Source organism: Clytia hemisphaerica, unplaced genomic scaffold (assembly GCF_902728285.1).
Source record: "Clytia hemisphaerica strain Z4C2 unplaced genomic scaffold, Clytia hemisphaerica genome assembly, whole genome shotgun sequence".
Classification (NCBI taxonomy): Eukaryota; Metazoa; Cnidaria; class Hydrozoa; order Leptothecata; family Clytiidae; genus Clytia; species Clytia hemisphaerica.
The window spans coordinates 359,257-380,202 of NW_027104385.1; the positions used below are offsets into that span (position 1 = coordinate 359,257).

Here is a 20,946-nt window from a genome sequence, read left to right on the forward strand (position 1 = left end):
GTTTTGGGACTCAATGATCTTATATGACTTGAATAACGATGTTAGTTTTCCTAGATTTCTTCCAGAAGTAATGACTTCTCTTGTTGTAAACATTTTCGGTAAATATCATTATATCACAGAGCTTGTTCAAAAAACAACAAGTCATTTTGAGGAAAGATTGTCAATCAATAATATGGAAGAAAAAGTTGTTTTAAAAAATTGTATTGGAGCTTTTCAATACCATATTTATAAAATCGTTCGTCTGATACAAGTGTACAATTTCCGACTTAATTATTTCCAATATGTGACTTACAAAGAATTCAAGAAAAGTTTACTTGTTTTTACCTCTGGATATCAATTTCGTAAGTTCTATCAATATAGTAAAAGATACGATGGTAGCCAAACACCAAAATTCTGGCCACTGTTGGATTCTTATAAACTTACACGTATCTCAAAGGAGACACAAGTGTGCCCTCGTAGAGTTTGCCTCAAAGGATACGAAACGGTTTTTGGGATATTGCCTCCAAATCAACTTGGTAATTGGCAAACTGGCTCTTACGGTTGGTTTTGTCGCCCATGTATGAAAAACTATTACCAATCTCTAGATAACGTCACTAACAGCATGTGCTATCCTTGTGCAGAGCTTACAAGATCAACACCTTTACGCGATGGTTGCTATGACCCTTACACACCAAGATACTTAACTATTGCAAATGATCCTGTCTTAAAAATAGTTTTTACTTTATGTTTATTTGGCTTTTTCAGCAGCTTTACAACTCTCATAGTTTTCCTTAAGCATAAAAATACAATTGTCGTTCGTGGTTCCAACTTTCCAGTAACAATGATTCATATTGCGCTTATGATTGGTCTGTTCATTTGGATACCCTTACCGTTTTTGGTACTATCAACCACAAAAAAGACTTGTTTAATCGAACTTGTAGTAACATCATTTTTAATGTTTTGCCCGTACACATTGATTTTCATCAAGTGCCAAGACTTGTTATTAGCTTTTAATTCTAAGCTACGCTTGTCGACGACAGAGAAGAAGAAAAGTGCTATCACGCAGGTTCTTTCTATATTGATAATGCTCTTAATTCAAGCCTCATTGATGATATTATCGCTTAAATCCTATCCAAACGTATTGGAAATCGAACTTAATCACGACCAGCTTACACGGGTATACAGATGTAACATAAATAACCACTTCAACATGCAAATAATACTTGTCGTTCTACTTCATTTGCTATCAACTATCCAAGCATATCGTGGACGAAATCTTCCAGGACCATTCAATGAAACTATTTCGATCATCTATTCTTCCTTTATAAGCGTTATTATATCAATCACATATTTTCCTATGAACTTTTTACAAAACGATAAAGATATACGAGTAAAATCACGAATTTTGATTATAACTTTAGCAAACTTACTGTTTCTGTTGGTATTCTACGGAAGTAAACTGTATATTATACTGCTGAAGCCAAAGAAAAACACTCATGACTTTTTGCAAAAGGAAATTTTCGAAATTTCAAAGGACAGAGTAGATTTGAAGCTAAAGTCACATGGGAGACGACGAAAAAACCGTGAAAGTGGAATGTCTGAAAGCACAAGGGTCGAATATTGTCATGAAAATCAGAACGTTAGAATAAAGTTCATGCTACTCAATTATGGAGGAGGAATTTAAATTAGTCTCTCCATAGTTTTCTTCTTGGCTGCTTGCGTATGAGAATCATTTGGATGAATGCTATTTTGAAATATTCTCCTAACACTCCTAACACCCACAAAACTGAGACTTGGAATTTATTCTTTTGTGGGTGTTTTGGAATTTTCGCATCGCACACTTAACAAATGAAAAAGACATGCTTGAATTAGACCTCGTTTGGAAGAGAGATTTCATAATATATTTTTAGTTTTTTTTGTCGTGGAATTATTCTAGGGAGATCATTATGAAAATATTTCATTTGTTTGTCTACTTGTTTCTACTCTTCAACTACCACCAATGCAAACACTCTGAAGATCAATCCACAGTTGATGACATTGAGGTTGGTGTCTCCATTATTTTTTTATTTTTACTTATTCCTTGGTACCTACAACCATGAACTAATGTTTGAGAAAAACACTGGAAAATGTTTGGAAAACCAAGCGGCAATGTTGAGTGCAAACGTCCCACCGACCTTTCCACTGCCCTTCAAGGGGGGGTTTCATGGTTGGCGGGGGAGCGGAATCGGCCCTTTTTTCGGACGGAGTGGCGGAATTTGGCGAAAATTTTGACGGAATTACGGAAATTAGGTTCTCTGACGGAGACGGAAAATTAGACAATTTTAGTGCGGAAAAACGGAATTTAGCAAAAAAATTTGCGGAATTTCGGAATTGGTAAAAGATATTCAAAATTTGCGGAATTTTCGACAAAAATATTGAATTTCAAAGGAATTTTCGGTGACGGAATTTTGGTTCAATTTAAGACGGTTTGACGGAAATTGGAGAAAAAATTGACGGAATTGCGGAATCGGGTACCCCCTGAAACCCTCCCCTAGTAAAGCAACTAGATTTTTAAAGAAATATATACACAAAAGATAGCACAATAAACACAGAAGGCCTCAGATACTTTTTATCTTCCAATGCATAATCCCTTGGAACAACGTTTCAACCAACTCTGAAATTCATTGGAAAAAAATCTTCTTTTAAATCATGAACATATAAACGACTGGACATCCATCTCCTCTGTATTTTTGAAGATAACACTGCTAGCTTCGTTGCCGCCTCGTTAAAATCATCAAATGAAACAATAAATTCTGATGGTATACCTCTTGGGAATACCTTCTCAGGCATTTTAAGGCCTGTCCAAATTTTCCGTAATTTTTAAACACCAATAGCACTCGTCAAGAGGTGTTCATTTATACGTTTTTGGAAGCGTATTAGGGTGTAGAATATGAAAAGTGCTGTTCGATAATTCTTTTGTTTGCCTAAATAAAGATACATGGATAAATAATGCAAAAATGTAAAAATGCTGACGTCAGCAAAACTTATTTCTTAAATAACTTTTGATTGGCTTAATTCTAGATGCTGAAATTTTGGAGAATGCAAGAGAATATTGAAAAGCACATTTTGGATCAAAGTTTTTTTTTGAAATTTGATGACGTCAGCAAAAATAAGTAAAAAACGCATTTTTGCGAAAATATGCTGACGTCAGCAAAATTTCAAAATATTTTTGATTTAAAATGTGCCTATTCATAATATCCTACTTTGGTTAAAATTTCAGCATCTAAAGTTAAGCCAATCAAAACTTATTCAAAAAATAAGTTTTGCTGACGTCAGCATTTTTACATTTTTTGCAATATTTATTCATATATCTTTATTTAGGCAAGCAAAACAATTATTGAACAGCACTTTTCATATTCTACACTCTAATACGCTTCCAAAAAGGTATGAATGAACACCTCTTGGCGAGTGCTATTGGTGTTTAAAAATTACAGAAAATTTGGACATGCCTTAAAATGCCTGAGTTGCTAACAACGTCAAAATTTCGACAAAAGTCTTTGTTGTTCTACTTTTCTCAAGTCTTTTATCTATATCATAACAAAGATAACAGAGGCAAAATCATCGTCAACTAGTCAAAACTCCGACTAATATTTCCAAATTTTGACTTAAAAGTGTCTAAAAATTTTAGAGAGTGTCACATTCTAATTTCGATATTCTTATGACACAGGCTCTCAACTTTGGCAAGCTATTTTTTTCAAGTCATAAAAAAAATTATTGGAGTGACAAAAGGGATTCAAAAGTATACACGCAGTTGAAATTCTGCATTTCAGAGTTGAAAAAGTTGATAAAATATATTGCAAACTCGTGAAAAAATTTGAAAATAATTTTTTTGTGCATTAGGAGTAATGTTCAAGCTCTATCAATCATTTAACTAAAATAATTCAAAGAAATAAAATTACGACGGAATATTGTCGGATTTTTTATAGCAATTTTGAAATACAGGCGGCAACGAAGCTCGCTTCAAAGAGACAATAAAAGATAGATGTCCAGTCGTTTATATGTTCATGTTTAAATACATAGCATTTGGATCATTAAGCCTCTTTTCACCCCTGTATCACAGACCCGGTGGCATCCCACTCAGTGGAATTAAAAGATAAATACAGTACAGACTTAACTTAACTTTGCCCAAAGTTTGGCTATCTCATTCTGATCCCATATTACAGATACATGGGTGGCTTTGATTGTGTATGGATAAATGCCTAAGGCTTGTTAAGAATATCCCAGCGTCGGAGTTAAACTAAATAAAAAATCATGGCTTTAAGCCCCTTTTAAGACAAAATGCATGTAAATTATGATTTTTTTAGAACGATGTCTTGATGTCTAAAAGCCGTCATTACTTTTGCAAAAATGTTTTACAAAATCGTGACGGAAAAGACGGGAGAGATGGTGAGTAAATCCTTCATGGTAAATCCTTGTGCTTTTCTTAGTTTTCCCCACACAATCAGGCCTAACTCCAAATCGACTCGCTAGTTTGATTCAAACGGGAAAGACTGCAGAATTTTTTCACCCCGCTGAGGGGAAAGAATCTACCGGGACACTTACACAGAGGTAAATCTGTCATTCCATCGCCTGTACAATTTGAATACTGCTCCATTTTGATTAAATATTACGTTGAGAAAAATGCTTCGATGGAAAGAAAACTTGGGGGATTTAACGAATTATGTTAAAAAAACTGCATCTAAAAAAAACCTTTCAACCATCTATAATATCAAATTTCTGTGATAAAATTATTTTCAAAACAGTTTGAAATTACTGTTTAGGAAGGGATGGGAGAGATGGTATCCGAGGCCCACCTGGAGAAAAAGGGTCTACAGGTCGAGCTGGGAAGGATTGTGATCAACAAATGCAATGGGAACGAATTCAACATAGACCACCAAGCAATGACGGAACTCAAGGATTAACTGGAGAAAAAGGTGATAAAGGTGCTCCTGGAAAAGATGGTGCTCATGGTACCCCTGGTAAGAATCACTTGTAAGATTGTGTTTATTGAGACTATTCAGTTTACGTTCTCTATGACTCTGTCGATACGCTCCATGATGCTAAAAGTCCCCGTCAACAAGAAACTCTAATAAACGACGCTCTACTATTCGGTAGGCTCCCTTATTCGATGAAAATCCAATTCCCCTTGAAAATTGTTCTACAGAGCGCTTACTAGTAATCAAGTCGTGCAAAGAAGTAACTAGTAAATACTGTTCATGTTCCAGATGCAAGCAATTTTACACAATTGACGAAAACATCACTTTTGACCCCTCAACATTCATTGTCTTACGATATATTGGACGAAAAATCACGTAGAAATATTTGAAAAGCTTCAAGAAAAAACAATTGCTAAAATAGGTCAAGCAATTTATAGAACAGGATCAAATCTTCTTTAATCTTCTCTTTATGAATTAATCCAGAATATTGACCAAATGCCTGATTTATATGCGCCAACCTTTATCTTTTGACCAAGTTTTAATTCTTTATAGGTTTGCCTGGTGTTCCTGGACGGGATGGAATCAATGGCACTATTGGTGAAAAAGGTAAGCTTCCCCCAGCTTCCTTCAGTCAGTTGAGACGTTGGAACAAAAGTAAAATATATAAAGACCTCCAAGTTTAAATATTTTTCTCAACATCATATAATATGGCCAAGAATTATTTTCTTAAAATTCTATTGTTAACAAATCCATGAGTTAATCTTTCGCGGGAGGGGGGGGGGTACTGGGGCAAAAAGAGGTACACGAATGTCAGGGTACCTTTTTTTTCTTCCCAGGTAGAAAATATTGAAGAAAATTTGGAATTTCAGTGCCATTCAGGATCACTTTTTTTCGCAAGTTTTGGCTAAGTTTTCAAAAAACAACCGAAAGACCCTACTACTTTCGAACCTCGGACAGCAGAACACCCCCGTTAGTCAGCAACGGGTAATTTTTACTCTACAAGTTATATATTTCCATACCGGAATGAATGAGAGATTACTTTTACAATACAATGCAATATAATTGAACAAAACTACAAACAACTTCGTTTGATCATATTTTAAGGTTCTCCTGGATTACCCGGAAGAGATGGTGAAAATGGTACTGCTGGTATTCAAGGTAAACTACCTAAGTTTATTAATATTGGTGAATATGGTCTAAAACTGCTCAGTCAGCAAAATTAGTCTTCTTCTAAATTAATACACTTAGGTAAACCATTAAATAAAATTTGAAATATGATTTTCAATTGATATCTTAATTCTAACTCTAAGATTTGGTTGATCTGATACTACGCCAACCATTTGTTTTTCCTTAGGACCTCCTGGTGAATCTGGACGGAATGGAACAGATGGGAAACCTGGCAAAAATGGAGCTCCTGGAATCCCTGGAGAAGATGGAAATCCAGGAAGAGTAGGAAATTGGAAGGAATGCAAATGGAATAATATCCAAGATTCGAGAACTCGTGGCTTGATAAAAGTACGTTTAGCCAGTTACTGCTACTAATAAGCATCAAAAAATATAAATCTAAGTATGGAATTCTATGATCGTAGAAGTGTGTAACCCCCCAATGGTGATCCAAAACTTCAAAAAGCCTGGTGTAAAATGGGTTAATGGGTTATTAAAGGGACATAACAGTACTTGCGAAATTTGTAAACAAACTGTATGCAGCGGATAAAAAATCAAACCAAATATGGCTAATTTTGATTGTTCAATTATTTTACAAGTTTGTTTTTTGGACACGTGATTTTAATTGTTAATTTTAATGACACGTGGTTCGCGCAATGTTTACATTTTATTACTTTAATGTCTTTTTAAGGACATTCTTCTTTAAGCATGGAAAGTGTAAAGTTTATTGTACAGGGTGTCCCTAATAAAAGTATCGAGTTTGAACATGCGATTGAGTAGAAAGTTTTAAGTGTGTATTCACAAAATTGTATTTTAAGCTCTCCCTCTTTTTTCTTTGTCATTACGTAACAATAAAAACATACTCTGCCTGTTTACAAATGCAACGAAATTACGATCATGAGAAAAACGCAACAATTAAAACATGTTTGTAAAGAATCGTATGTAAAACTATGAAAATAATAAAAATGGAATGTATGGAACAATAAAAAAGTAAAACTAGGCATTTATGCAACAGGGGAATAGTAAAATGGGCTATTGATTAATTTATACGTTGTTACTACCTTTTGTAATGAGCCTATGTGATGGAGAACGTTCTTATATTTTAGCGATAACACACACAAACTTTTTTACTCAATCGCATGTTCAAACTCGATACTTTTATTAGGGACACCCTGTATGGTTCTCCAAATGGTAAATGATCAAATGAAACTCTTCCCAGAGGTTGCACCTTTCTAGTGGGCGTAATTTCAGGGAATCTTTTAGTGAAGAATTTTTGAAAACTGCAAGTGATTTTTAAGTGCTTTAAAGTAAGGTTTGAAGTAGAGTTTTGACATGAGACTTAAGACTTAAGACTTTAAGATCTCAGGATCTAAAAACTCAAAAATTTTCTAGTAAGGCTGAAAATATAGCCTGAAAGCCACTTAACCCCTCTCAAATAGAAAAACTCAATGAAACAAAGGGAGGGAGGTACTGAAATCGCAGTTCTCGCCCGAGCTTTAAATTTTGACAAATTTTGAAATACCCAAAAGTGCCACTATATTTCGGTAAAGATTGGGAATGTATAATTATTCGGAATTTACTTTTAATTCGTAGGAATGCAGCTTTGTTAAGAAGTACCCACATACATATGTTAAAGTTACAGTTGTAACAAATGTCCACATTAGAAGCAATACAGGAAAAAGATGGTTCGTTACTTTCGATAACAAAGAATGCAGTCATCAAACTCCTATTGGTCTTTTTGTTAGTAATGTTACTGGTTTTACGCCGTTTTATTTGACTGGATCGTGTCTGGTGAACAAAACAGGAATTGTGTTGATTGGTTTTCATGTTCAAAATGGTAGCGTTGTTGCGTATACAGGACACGGAAATTCTTCAACTAATATTATCATTGAAGAAGTTATTCCACCACAAGCTTAAAGATGTAACAGTTTTTATTTCTAAATTTAAAAAACTCTACAACTCACGCTCTAATTCGATTTTCATCGAATAAGGGAGCGTATCGAATAGTAGAGCGTCGTTTATGAGTGTTCCTTTTTGACGGAGGCTTTCAATATTATCGAATAATGGAGCGTATGAATAATAGAACGTCGAATTAGAGTGTCAACTGTATATTCATATTTACATAAATACTCTACCATTTTATTTTATTCACAGTCCAATTAAAAAGCTGCAGAAGAAACCGAAGAAATATTTACCGACTTAAAGTTTGTCTAAAATGGATTATAGTCAATGAAATAGAATCTCGAAGAGCTAGAAGCGAATCCTAGGTAGGATTCGATACCGCTAAATCCTACCTAAGTCGTGCGACCCGCGCGGGAAGTGCGTCGGTTTCACCACATGCCAGATGATGCATTGAGCCAAAAAGTAATATTCAGTTCTCAGCTATACTTTACAGTTGTACAAGATAGTTGGGATAGAGCAATTCATGTGAAAAAAGAAGCTAAAAAGAAGCTAATTTGAGTTCCTTGAAGAAAACAGATAAAACTGTCACCGCCTTATTTTCCAATTGACTATCCGTTGATAGCGCCAAAACTAAGCTCGGTCCAGACCTCCAATTCATCACAGGCTTCATTTTTTCTTGCCTGAGAAAGGTTAACGATTTGCTTCTAGTCCTCCAGGATTCTATTTTATTGGTTAAAGTATCTTTCATGATGAAATCTATAGCTCTTGAACGGCTAGAGATTCATAATGAGACATTAAATGATAAAATAATTATTTAAATACACGGGTTGCAATTATATCAAAGCAATCAAAACATGTGATTACTCGAAAAAGTTTACGTGATTTACTTGCTTTACAACTTACAGCTGATAACTTTATTACTGTCGAACCAATCAGAAATAATGTCATGTAACAAGCACATAAAAATTTAGAGTAAAAGCGTGATTTGTCTTCAGACTTAAATTATTTTGAAACCTGTGTATTGTGGACTTTGTAAGACTTGGTGAAAAACATAGTATTGGGTAACGTCTACAATAAATGAGTGCAGGAATTGATGGTTCATCAACTTTTTCCCTACTCGTCTTGTAACCCACCAAAAATTCAATAACTTCACGGAAGCTCGTTCTTAGTGTATTGTTATACATACGATGTTTACTGGACGAGCTTCAGGTCAGAATGATTATCACTGTTGTCCATCAGTAACGTATACAAGCCTGAGATATAATCCAGTGGCGAAATAACGTTTTTTGATTCAGTCTTTACAAGGGCTTTTTTTTCCAGTCAAGGTAAAGTCAACCTCGTCCCCGTGTATTCCAGCCCTTATATACGTTATTGATTGGCGCCAGAGAATACCCTCGTGTAAGCAATCGACCTTGTGAGGGTTGGAAAATAAAATAGAACAAATGAAATCTGACTTTTTGTTTTTGAATTATGTAATCTTCTACGTTCGCAAACCAGACAATTTCTAGGTATTATCTGGCATTATCAGGAAGCATAAAAAACTGATGTAAGACGTGGGCCGGAACGAGGTTGGGGTAAGATCATTTTGACCTAGAGACCCTTGGAGAGTCAATTTTGAAGTTTTTCATTAACAAAAACTAATTGTAACATCTAATAAAGCTTGAAGAGTAATCTCCTAAAGGCCAGTCTCCACTTTCGCGCGAAATGAGGGAAAACCTTTTAACTTTTGTAAGGTCAATGGTCAATTGAAAAATGAAAAATTCCATTGGGAAAATCTGACGAAAAGTTGTCACTCATTTTTGCACGAAAGTGGAGACCGGTCTTTAAATGGGATGTTTTGTCTCATTTCCGTCGTCTAAGGCTAAGACCCGATAGTAAACGCAGGAAATAATATATGCATAAAGTTTACACCCATGCATCACGGTGGTATATGCATAGAGTTTACAGCCATGCATCACGGTGGTTTACGGGAAAAATAATGGTAGTAGATTTCGGAACAAACCCCTTAAACACCTCCGGCCCTAGTGCTAGCCTGCGTTTTCTTCAAATCCCGCCCCCTAAACTGCTCCCTTTCTAGTGATTTTGTGTATACCTTAGTATAAGAGGCCAAGTTTTCAATATCAACCTCTGACGACCTATTGTAGAAGTTTTATCGAGCATGTGTCAATCTAGTCACTATACAAATACAAAGAATCAAACGAAGAGCAAACATTACCGAATTAATCATCAAGCAGTCTGCATCAGCAGTACACCACACTAAGTGTCATGAAATAAGTTTCTTTTTCAAAGGATATCTTCTACATGATTCCTAAGTGTATAACAGTAATCACTAAACTATTAATCATGGTAATATTATTTCAATGGAATAGCGTAATAATATAGACAGATCTTTATCTTATGATTCTCTATCGCTGACTTTTTTTAAAGCGTCGATGACATTTTTGAGTTGTGAATAAAACCATTAACTTTGAACTTAATTCATAGATCTTACATTGTCGTCATGGTTACTTTTCTCTGCGTTGATTGCGCGCTGAATAGAATCGCGATTGGTCGTCACATGTCGGAATATGATTTCGACATGTGATTTTCACGTTACCGCGGAAATGGACAATTCGACTTCAAAAACATACAGCAGAAAGGGCGAAAAAAATTAGATCGCAAAAATTTTTTGTCGAAAATCGTCATCGACAGGCTATGCCATTGCGCTACTGCGACGTATATACTCTTAACAAGATGTATATCCTACGTGTCTCCCTCATAAAACCGACCTCCTCATAAAAAACCGATCGGGAACTTCGGCTCTTTGCTAAGGGGCTCTAATCTAAATCGGAGGTGCGCACACATCTTCTTACAGTTTGTCTCTCCATAGCTTATTTTTAGAGAAGCTAAGCTGTGGTGCTTACAGTACTGGAAACTTGAATCTGATGTAAAACGATGTAAAACGACGGCATACACTATCATTTTATACAAGACGCCCGGCGCTTCTCCTCGGCGCGCTTCTTACGGGCTTCTTCTCTTCTCCTCGCTTCACTCAATGGCCGCCCGGCGGGGGCGGGCTACGCCAGAACCCGGCCACCGCCACGTTACGTTTTTTCCAGTGTTTGCATTTGCATTTCAAAATCTACTAGTCATTGCTTTAAACAACCTGGTCCACAATGAGTGTGATTATTTACGTGGGTCCCGTGCCCTCGTGGGTCCCGTGGGTCCCGTGCCCTCGTGGGTTCGTGCCCCCGTGGGTCCAAAAAAAAAAAACCCGTGGGTCCAAAAAAAAAAACCCGTGGGTCCGAAAAAAAAACCCGTGGGTCCGAAAAAAAAACCCGTGGGTCCAAAAAAAAAACCCGTGGGTCCAAAAAAAAAACCCGTGGGTCCGAAAAAAAAACCCGTGGGTCCGAAAAAAAAAACCCGTGGGTCCAAAAAAAAACCCCCTGGGTCCGAAAAAAAAACCCTGGGTCCAAAAAAAAACCCGTGGGTCCAAAAAAAATCCCGTGGGTCCAAAAAAGAAATCGTTTGCGATATCGCCCAGCCAAAAAATCGTTCCTTTTGGAACGACGTCTTCTTCACCTTATAGCCTCTGATAGAAACATCCACTCGCTTTGAAACTGAATTTTCTTCAAAAAGAGGCCTCCCCAGCCGACTTCATTGCCCTTCCCTTGTATAAGAAGTATGTACCTAATGTTTTTTATTATCAGCTGTAATTTTTGATGTTTTTCTCTGTTTCTAAGATCTAGACTGTCATTTTGCATAAGATTCCAGATTTGAATGCATGCCTTTTTAATACTCAAATATAAAAAAATTAAAATTTTTTAACTTGGTCATTTATTCAAAAAAGTCATTAAAATTGATTAGCCTCTGCGGTCCTCTGCGATGGAGTGCAAGGCTGAAAGCCACTTGAATATGGTTCATCCTATAAAAGGAATTTCATTCTATGGTTGCCTATCTATCGATCTATATCTTGAAGTGAAGGTGGTTGAACAAAATGTTTTGTTTTTGGCCCGGGGGGGGGGGGTACTTAGGCAAAAATGGGTGCTGGGTATGGCATAGTGATGAATGATATGGAACTGCCAGATATATCAACCAGTCCCATGGCCATGTTTCGACCAATCGTCCCAAGTTAGAGCAGTTAACGGTACTTTAAAATGGCCAGTCAGGTCATTCAAATTAAGGGCTATGCAAGTTTCCCTCCTCCAGGGGATTAAGGCGGGGTGAAAAATGCTTGCAGCGTTACAACAAATCATTTTCAGAAGCTCATTTTGGGCTCAAACAAAGCGTATGACTAAGTAGAATAGGATTCAGTCTAGGCAGATGTTTTTTTCACTTTGAAATTTTGCGTAATTCGCAAAAATCCTCAATTTTGCGCTATTTTGATGACGTCATCACGTGCGTTTGGTTTGGGATACACGTAAAATACACATACGCAGCTCCGCTGGCAGCTCTACTCTACTATTTTTGTTTTGATTTTTTATATTATTTTATTTTAATGACCAGCCGGGTCTTTCATTTGAAGGATATGCATGTTAGCCTCCACTGATGCAAGTTACCCTTTTTCACGGTAATCCTTGAGCACAAAAAATGCTTTTTTAAACACTTTTTTCCACCGAAAAACAAATAACTTTTACAGACTTACCATCCCCAAACATTCAGTGTAGACCTAAAGCTCTAAAACAGCATCTAATAACATGAAAACCAGAATATGATTCTTCAATGGGAATCAAAACTATAAAGTGCACTTACAAACATCAATTTGTCAGATTTAACAAAATTAATAACCACACTGTCATCATTGACAATGAAACAAACGATTTTCTGTCAAGAGCCTTGTAAACATTCCAACAAGTTCCATCGAAATGATCTATCACAGCTCAGTTTACCATTTTTAGCGCGGTCCGAGGATTGAGCCGAGAACTCTCGCATAGCGCCCGAGCTCCAAGCGGCACGCGCCGCGGGATGAAAAACTTCAATCTGTCAATCATTTTCTCAAGCGAAGTGTACGCGAAGTGATTCTAGCTTTACGATAGTGCCGCGGATCATCAATGGATAGTATTCAATTATCATTATCCCTTTATTTTCATTCCTAGAACTTTTGCAAAAAAAGGAAAAATAGAAAAGTTGTATTTTTTACTGCTCTATTCACATACTGAATTTGAAAGATCTTCTATGTGGCGTTTTTTTGCAAACTTCAAAAAACTGATTTTTGTCCCGCCTTTGCGGGATTTTGGCTCAAGTGCTTGAGTGCAGCATAGGGTACAAAGTCCAAATATGTGTTTCCCGTAATTTTTGTATGAAGAGTTAGGTCTTCACTGACATTGAAGAACTAAGCCTCTACTAATTAAAGTAAATGAGATGAGATAAGATAAAACCTTAAAATCAACCAGAATTTACAACCTTTCGTCCAAAGCAAAAGACGTGCTTTTCTCGCCGCCATCTTGTTTTTCAAATGAGAATTCTAGAGAATTCCATTCGTTTCCAGCTCCCGCGGTCTTTTTTCATCCAATCAGATCGCGCGATTTCACTTTCGCTTTCTCTAGTCCAATAAGACTGCGGGATTTGAGTCATGTGACATCTCTATTAAAAACCCGCGCGAAATACAGGGGGTCACAAAATAGAAATACAGGGAGTCACACTACTGGCTACAGGAACTGAAAACAAGCAATTAAGGCCAATATTTTTGGTTTTTCTGAAGGACAAAAGGTATAGGAAGCTTTACTGAAAGAGGGATAAGGCTAGGACAATCTATTTAAAAGATATGGACAAAAAAAGGCACTTTTTTTGGGTGATAATTAAGATTTTACTTAGAAACTTTAATTCTCTTACCCCCGTCTCGGGCTCCCCTGATATGAGCAAGGGAACCATGTTGACCACCCCTACTGAAAATTTCAGATCAAAACAAACAAGGAATTAATTCCTGTAACTCGAAGAAAATTGGAAAAAGCTGGTTTTTGACTGTTTCTGATCCTAAAGTGCTATTTTATGGTAAAAGCTATGCAATTTATGTTTGGATTTCTAGAAAGCTTACCCATTCATTGTTAGTACATTTTTTATTTGAAAGTAATCTCTTCATGGAATAAAAAGATATAGTCAAATCTTGTAGGGTCATTTTTCAAAAAATTTTTGCCAAATTCGATTTTCGCATTTCTCCATTTTACCTAGACGATGTTATCGTAAGGCGAGAAAAATGGACCAAAATGAAGCCAGCGTCAGGTTCGTAGCGTCAGCGTTAGCGTCAGGTTCGTAGCGTCAGCGTCAGCGTCAGCGTCAGCGCAAATCAGATTCAAATCGAAAGTGGTTATGAAAAGTGTTCTAGCCAGCTTGGATCGAACGGTATGGCTCCCATTTATAGAAAGGACGTAACTTACACCCATTAGTGACCTTTTACAAAAAAAATGAAGTTCATAGCTGCTTCCAATTTTTCAGTTAGTCGAGGAACGTGTCCCTAACTGACTTTAACCAAAATGTGAAAAAGTGAAATTCGGGCTTTCTGGCCAACTTGGATCAAATGGTATGGCTTCCATTTATAGAAAGGACGCAACCTACACCCATTAGTGACCTTTTACAAAAAAAATGAAGTTCATAGCTGCTTCCAATTTTTCAGTTAGTCGAGGAACGTGTCCCTAACTGACTTTAACCAAAATGTGAAAAAGTGAAATTCGGGCTTTCTGGCCAACTTGGATCAAATGGTATGGCTTCCATTTATAGAAAGGACGCAACCTACACCCATTAGTGACCTTTTACAAAAAAAATGAAGTTCATAGCTGCTTCCAATTTTTCAGTTAGTCGAGGAACGTGTCCCTAACTGACTTTAACCAAAATGTGAAAAAGTGAAATTCGGGCTTTCTGGCCAACTTGGATCAAATGGTATGGCTTCCATTTATAAAAGGACGCAACCTACACCCATTAGTGACCTTTTACAAAAAAAATGAAGTTCATAGCTGCTTCCAATTTTTCAGTTAGTCGAGGAACGTGTCCCTAACTGACTTTAACCAAAATGTGAAAAAGTGAAATTCGGGCTTTCTGGCCAACTTGGATCAAATGGTATGGCTTCCATTTACATTTATAGATATGATGCAACATTGAAACCGGGGGGGGGGGCTACTTAGGCAAAATGGGTGTCAGGTATGTGCAACCCATAAGGGTACCTTTGCTTATTCCTCAAAAGTCTCTCAAAGGAGTACAAGTCTCTGAAAGGGTCCCGAAAATTAAAAATTTCTCACGATTTCCAAAAAATTTGACCAAAAATTGGTGAAAATAAAACTAGATTTGGAAAAACTGGACCAAAATTTAGGAAAAAGTCTCTCAAAGAGTCCTAAAATCACCAAAATTTTGTCTCTCAAAGGGTCAATTTTCGATTTTCGGTTCGGACATACCCGTCACCTCGCAAACCTAGTACCCCCCCCGGGCATTGATAAAACAATTATTGACAACAAGTTAATGTCTTTTATTTAGGACAATTGGTCACTGATTGGTGTAGGTCTGGTAGGTTGCGTCCTTTCTATAAATGGGAGCCATACCGTTCGATCTAAGTTGGCCAGAAAGCCCGAATTCCACTTTTTCACATTTTAGTTAAAGTCAGTTAGGGACACGTTCCTCGACTAACTGAAAAATTAGAAGCAGCTATGAACTTCATTTTTTTTTGCAAAAGGTCACTAATGGGTGTAAGTTGCGTCCTTTCTATAAATGGGAGCAATACCGTTCGATCCAAGTTGGCCAGAAAGCCCGAATTCGACTTTTTCACATTTTGGTTAAAGTCAGTTAGGGACACGTTCCTCGACTAAATGAAAAATTAGAAGCAGCTATGAACTTCATTTTTTTTGTAAAAGGTCACTAATAGGTGTAGGTTGCGTCCTTTCTATAAATGGGAGCCATACCGTTCGATCTAAGTTGGCCAGAAAGCCCGAATTCCACTTTTTCACATTTTGGTTAAAGTCAGTTAGGGACACGTTCCTCGACTAACTGAAAAATTGGAAGCAGCTATGAACTTCATTTTTTTTGTAAAAGGTCACTAATGGGTGTAGGTTACGTCCTTTCTATAAATGGGAGCCATACCGTTCGATCTAAGTTGGCCAGAAAGCCCGAATTCGACTTTTTCACATTTTGGTTAAAGTCAGTTAGGGACATGTTCCTCGACTAACTGAAAAATTGGGAGCAGCTATGAACTTCATTTTTTTTGTAAAAGGTCACTAATGGGTGTAGGTTACGTCCTTTCTATAAATGGGAGCCATACCGTTCGATCCAAGTTGGCCAGAAAGCCCGAATTTCACTTTTTCACATTTTGGTTAAAGCCAGTTAGGGACACGTTCCTCGACTAACTGAAAAATTGGAAGGAGCTATGAACTTCATTTCTTTTGTGAAAGGTCACTAATGGGTGTAGGTTGCATCATATCTATAAATGGGAGCCATACCGTTCGATCCAAGTTGGTCAGAAAGCCCGAATTTCACTTTTTCACATTTTGGTTAAAGTCAGTTAGGGACACGTTCCTCGACTAACTGAAAAATTGGAAGGAGCTATGAACTTCATTTCTTTTGTAAAAGGTCACTAATGGGTGTAGGTTGCATCATATTTATAAATGGGAGCCATACCGTTCGATCCAAGTTGGCCAGAAAGCCCGAATTTCACTTTTACACATTTTGGTTAAAGTCAGTTAGGGACACGTTCCTCGACTAACTGAAAAATTGGAAGGAGCTATGAACTTCATTTCTTTGTAAAAGGTCACTAATGAGTGTAGGTTGCATCATATCTATAAATGGGAGCCATACCGTTCGATCCAAGTTGGCCAGAAAGCCCGAATTTCACTTTTTCACATTTTGGTTTAAAGTCAGTTAGGGACACGTTCCTCGACTAACTGAAAAATTGGAAGGAGCTATGAACTTCATTTCTTTTGTAAAAGGTCACTAATGGGTGTAGGTTGCATCATATCTATAAATGGGAGCCATACCGTTCGATCCAAGTTGGCCAGAAAGCCCGAATTTCACTTTTTCACATTTTGGTTAAAGTCAGTTAGGGACACGTTCCTCGACTAACTGAAAAATTGGAAGGAGCTATGAACTTCATTTCTTTCGTAAAAGGTCACTAATGGGTGTAGGTTGCATCATATCTATAAATGGGAGCCATACCGTTCGATCCAAGTTGGCCAGAAAGCCCGAATTTCAATTTTTCACATTTTGGTTAAAGTCAGTTAGGGACACGTTCCTCGACTAACTGAAAAATTGGAAGGGGCCATGAACTTCATTTCTTTTGTAAAAGGTCACTAATGGGTGTAGGTTGCATCATATCTATAAATGGGAGCCATACCGTTCGATCCAAGTTGGCCAGAAAGCCCGAATTTCGCTTTGTCACATTTTGGTTAAAGTCAGTTAGGGACATGTTCCTCGACTAACTGAAAAATTGGATGGAGCTATGAACTTCATTTTTTTTGTAAAAGGTCACTAATAGGTGTAGGTTGCATCATATCTATAAATGGGAGCCATGCCGTTCGATCCAAGTTGGCTAGAACACTTTTTATAACGATTTGAATCTGATTCGCGTTGACGCTGACGCTGACGCTGACCACTGACCTTTATATAACCCTGGACCAAACAATATCTGCCATCTTTGATTGGAGTTTTTTTAGAATTGGTACCCAAGGAGAAGCCATTGCAATGTTAAAAATTAACGTCTAACGCCGCTACATCATCAAAAGAATTTGAGGAAAAGTAGACCTAGCGCTCTCGATGCATTTACACCGCTATCGAGTAGTGCCGACATTAGGGTACCAATTTTCAAAAAACTCCGATCAAAGATTTTGCTTGGCTGGGATTGAGAAGCTTTGTCCAGGGTATATAAAGGTCAGTGACGCTGACGCTGTGAAACTGACGCTGGCTTCATTTTGGTAAAAAAATTTGCGGTTTTGCTTGGACTAACCAGTGAGACTGGTTAGTCGCTCCGTGGTGAAAACCGACCAAGTTTAAAGGCCGAGCTTGGTTCAAACGATCAAAACACGCAGGTCACTGGGAAGAGACACAAGGACAAGATGGATCTATGGTTTTTCTGTGAAAATCCAGCTCATTATGGATTCTTTCTTCTTGGTTCATTTGTTTTATTGAGACTGCAAGATAACTTACTTTAAGGGAGTACTTTTTCCTCAAGTATGCTTCTGTAGAAGCTGTTTTAAAATGATTTTTCAACAAGTCTACATACAGCAAAAAGACACAGAGAAACTAAGTAAGGTAAAGTCAGTTTGTATATTTCTTATGAATCCTATGAATCACAGGCAACGTTTCATTAGATATGTGAATACCCTCATATCTCCACTCTTAAAAAGTTATTTTCATCTATGGTGTTAGCAGTTCTTTGACAACTTTGAAAAATGTCAAACAAAGTACTTATTGTCAATTGTGGACTTTAAAAGACTGCTTTTAACACTTTTTGTTCGAACACTTTCACATTTTCTCACTTTGATTTGAATTGTCGAGAAGTTCAGTTACCTAGTCGTACCTGTAAAAATTATCAGATTATTATTCTAAATTTTCTAGGTAAGAATCAGAAATTCAGAAATAGGATGCATGGGAAAATATGGCAGTAATTTGCAGAGAGCACATTACAGAAATGGAATATTTGGCAAGGCATCCTGGTTTATTATTGAGATTAAGACTTGCAATATTTCACGACGTCCTGGTATAATTTGAGATTATAAATTGCAATATTTCACTTCACGTCGTGGTTTAATTTGGGATTATAAGTTGGAATTATTTCACTTGACGTTCTGGTACAATTTGAGATTATAACTTGGAATATTTCACTTCACGCCGTGGTTTAATTTGGGATTATAAGTTGGAATATTTCACTTGACGTTCTGGTACAATTTGAGATTATGACTTGGAATATTTTACTTCACGTCGTGGTTTAATTTGGGATTATTAAGTTGGAATATTTCACTTGACGCTCTGGTACAATTTGAGATTATAACTTGGAATATTTCACTTCACTGTAGTACCCACTTAGTCGAAGTGCTTGGGGGTCAACAAACAGGGAGTGACACAAATAATTGACAAGGTAAAGTTCAGTTCTTACAACTATTTCTTCTTCTTCATGAAAGACGTCTGCACTCTCTGCCAAGCTTGCAACTAAGAGGCTTTTGCCTCGCTCAACATAAACCTATCAAGGTAGGTCACTACACCTCTCCTTTCCTTCGGGTATTTACATATGTACAGTGCCTTCGCTATTGGTGGTTCTCAGTCCAAGGCATAGATTTTATATACATTAATGACTACTTTATAACTCGTAGTCATCAAGATAACGTGGCGCTTTTCGTCGTCTTTTCAGTCCTGAATTTTTACGGTCAACGTCCTCAACGTCTTCCATCTCACTCTCTCCTTCTCGATACGGAATCGTGTCACTTTCGCTTCCCGAAGATGTGTCGTCAACGGGGCTGTCGTCGGGCAATGGCGGATTAATATCGTTATCATAGCGACGATGACGAAACGGGAAATCATCATCCGAGTCGGCGTCGACGTAATGTCGTGTTGGTGCGCGTCTGAAAAACGGATCACGCTCATGGACTTTCTTGAACTTGTTTGCTGCACGGGTAACAAATTTGCCTTTCGATGTTTCGGCGGTGAGCATATAACCTTTCTTTTTCACCACATTCAATGGTGATGGGTCGAAAGGAGTCTTGACGGTAGACTTCTTTTGAGGGCGAAGGACTTTGTCCCCTAGATCGATGTCAATGGGCTTCGCGTGTCGTCGTTGGTCATGGTATTTGGCCATGGCGGCCTTGTAACTTGTATCTTTCTCGAGAACGGATCGATCTTGTTCCTTCTTTTTCATCATTGGAACAGAGGTTGCAATTTGTCGATTGAACAACAATCTCCGCTGGTGACTTCCAGTGGCTGAATGAGGAGTCGTCGCCCGGTAACGAAAGAAGATATCTGTGAACCGCTTCTTTTGGTCCCTTGTTCGACATAGGCGGTGTGGGCTACCTTCTGAAGCATCTTCATGAAGTTTTCGCAGCCCATTCGACGAAGGTTGTTCTGGTGTAATCGGCTGGTGTTTAAAACCTCGCTTTTTGCGTAATTTGTAAAGTCGTGCGAGTTTTAAAAGGCGGACCATTGTCCGTCTTGACCTTCTCTGGAATGCCATGAGTTGCCAAAATTCGGTCGAAATGAGGTACCACCGTGTCGGCGGCGGTAGAATCTAGCACAGCCACTTCTGGAAATCGAGAGTATTCGTCAATGAGGAGCAGGAAATAGTAATTTCTTTGGCGATTGGGCCCTTGAAGTCCGGAGGCAATGTGTCTCCAAGGTCCTTCTGGCAATTTCGTTGTGATGAGCGGCTGATGCTTTTGTTGAGGTGTAGCGGCTAAGCATGCATGACAAGATTGTACAAAGTTCCCACAAGCTTGTCCATGTTGGGAAACCAAACTTTCGAACGGAGATAACGCTTCATTTTCGATGCGTCTTGATGCCCTTCATGAGCGAGAGCTATCACGTCAGGCTGCAAACTTTCCGGAATAATGAGTCGTCTCCTCGTAAAACGACTTGTAGTGCACTGAAAGTTCGTCGAATACGTGTCGGAACGGCTTTAAGTCGTTGCATTCTTCGGAAGTATCCTTTCTCAAGGATGCAAAATTTCAAGCGGGCGAGCTGGTCATCGGCGTTCGTTGCTTTTCGAACCATGTCGAAGGTCATAGCGTCGGGGAATCCGTCGTCGATGATAGCATTGATGTGGAAGGTTTCTCACTGGCTTGCATCTTCTGCTGTTCAGTGATGGGCAATGGATGTCCGACTGTTGTAATCTGTCGGATTGGTGCTTCCCTTTCATACTTTACGGTCATACGGTACTGTTGTAACTTCAATCGGTGTTCTCGATGCGAGCTGGGGCTTGTCTTCGTTGATTATTGTACAATGAGACCAGCGGCTCATGATCAGTTATTGTGTCGAATTTCATTCCGTGGAGATACATTCGGTGGTCGTG

At 37.8% G+C, this 20,946-nt stretch overlaps 1 protein-coding gene across 1 annotated transcript; it reads left to right on the forward strand.

Moving 5' to 3' along the window:
- Positions 1-1,872: 1,872 nt before the first annotated feature.
- On the forward strand, positions 1,873-8,192 carry LOC136819420 (uncharacterized). The gene is made up of 7 exons (XM_067075643.1): positions 1,873-2,021; positions 4,323-4,404; positions 4,779-4,976; positions 5,487-5,540; positions 6,039-6,092; positions 6,289-6,449; positions 7,692-8,192. Exons 1-7 carry the CDS (start codon positions 1,926-1,928, stop codon positions 8,013-8,015), a joined length of 969 nt encoding a protein of 322 aa, XP_066931744.1. The 5' UTR covers positions 1,873-1,925; the 3' UTR covers positions 8,016-8,192.
- The last annotated feature ends 12,754 nt before the right edge of the window (positions 8,193-20,946 follow it).

Excerpts from the sequence above, each read along its gene's own strand:
- LOC136819420 (XM_067075643.1), top strand. The coding sequence starts at position 1,926 with ATGAAAATATTTCATTTGTTTGTCTACTTGTTTCTACTCTTCAACTAC. Across the intron at positions 4,977-5,486 it reads TGGTGCTCATGGTACCCCTG|GTTTGCCTGGTGTTCCTGGA; the intron begins GTAAGAATCACT and ends AATTCTTTATAG. Across the intron at positions 6,093-6,288 it reads TGGTACTGCTGGTATTCAAG|GACCTCCTGGTGAATCTGGA; the intron begins GTAAACTACCTA and ends GTTTTTCCTTAG.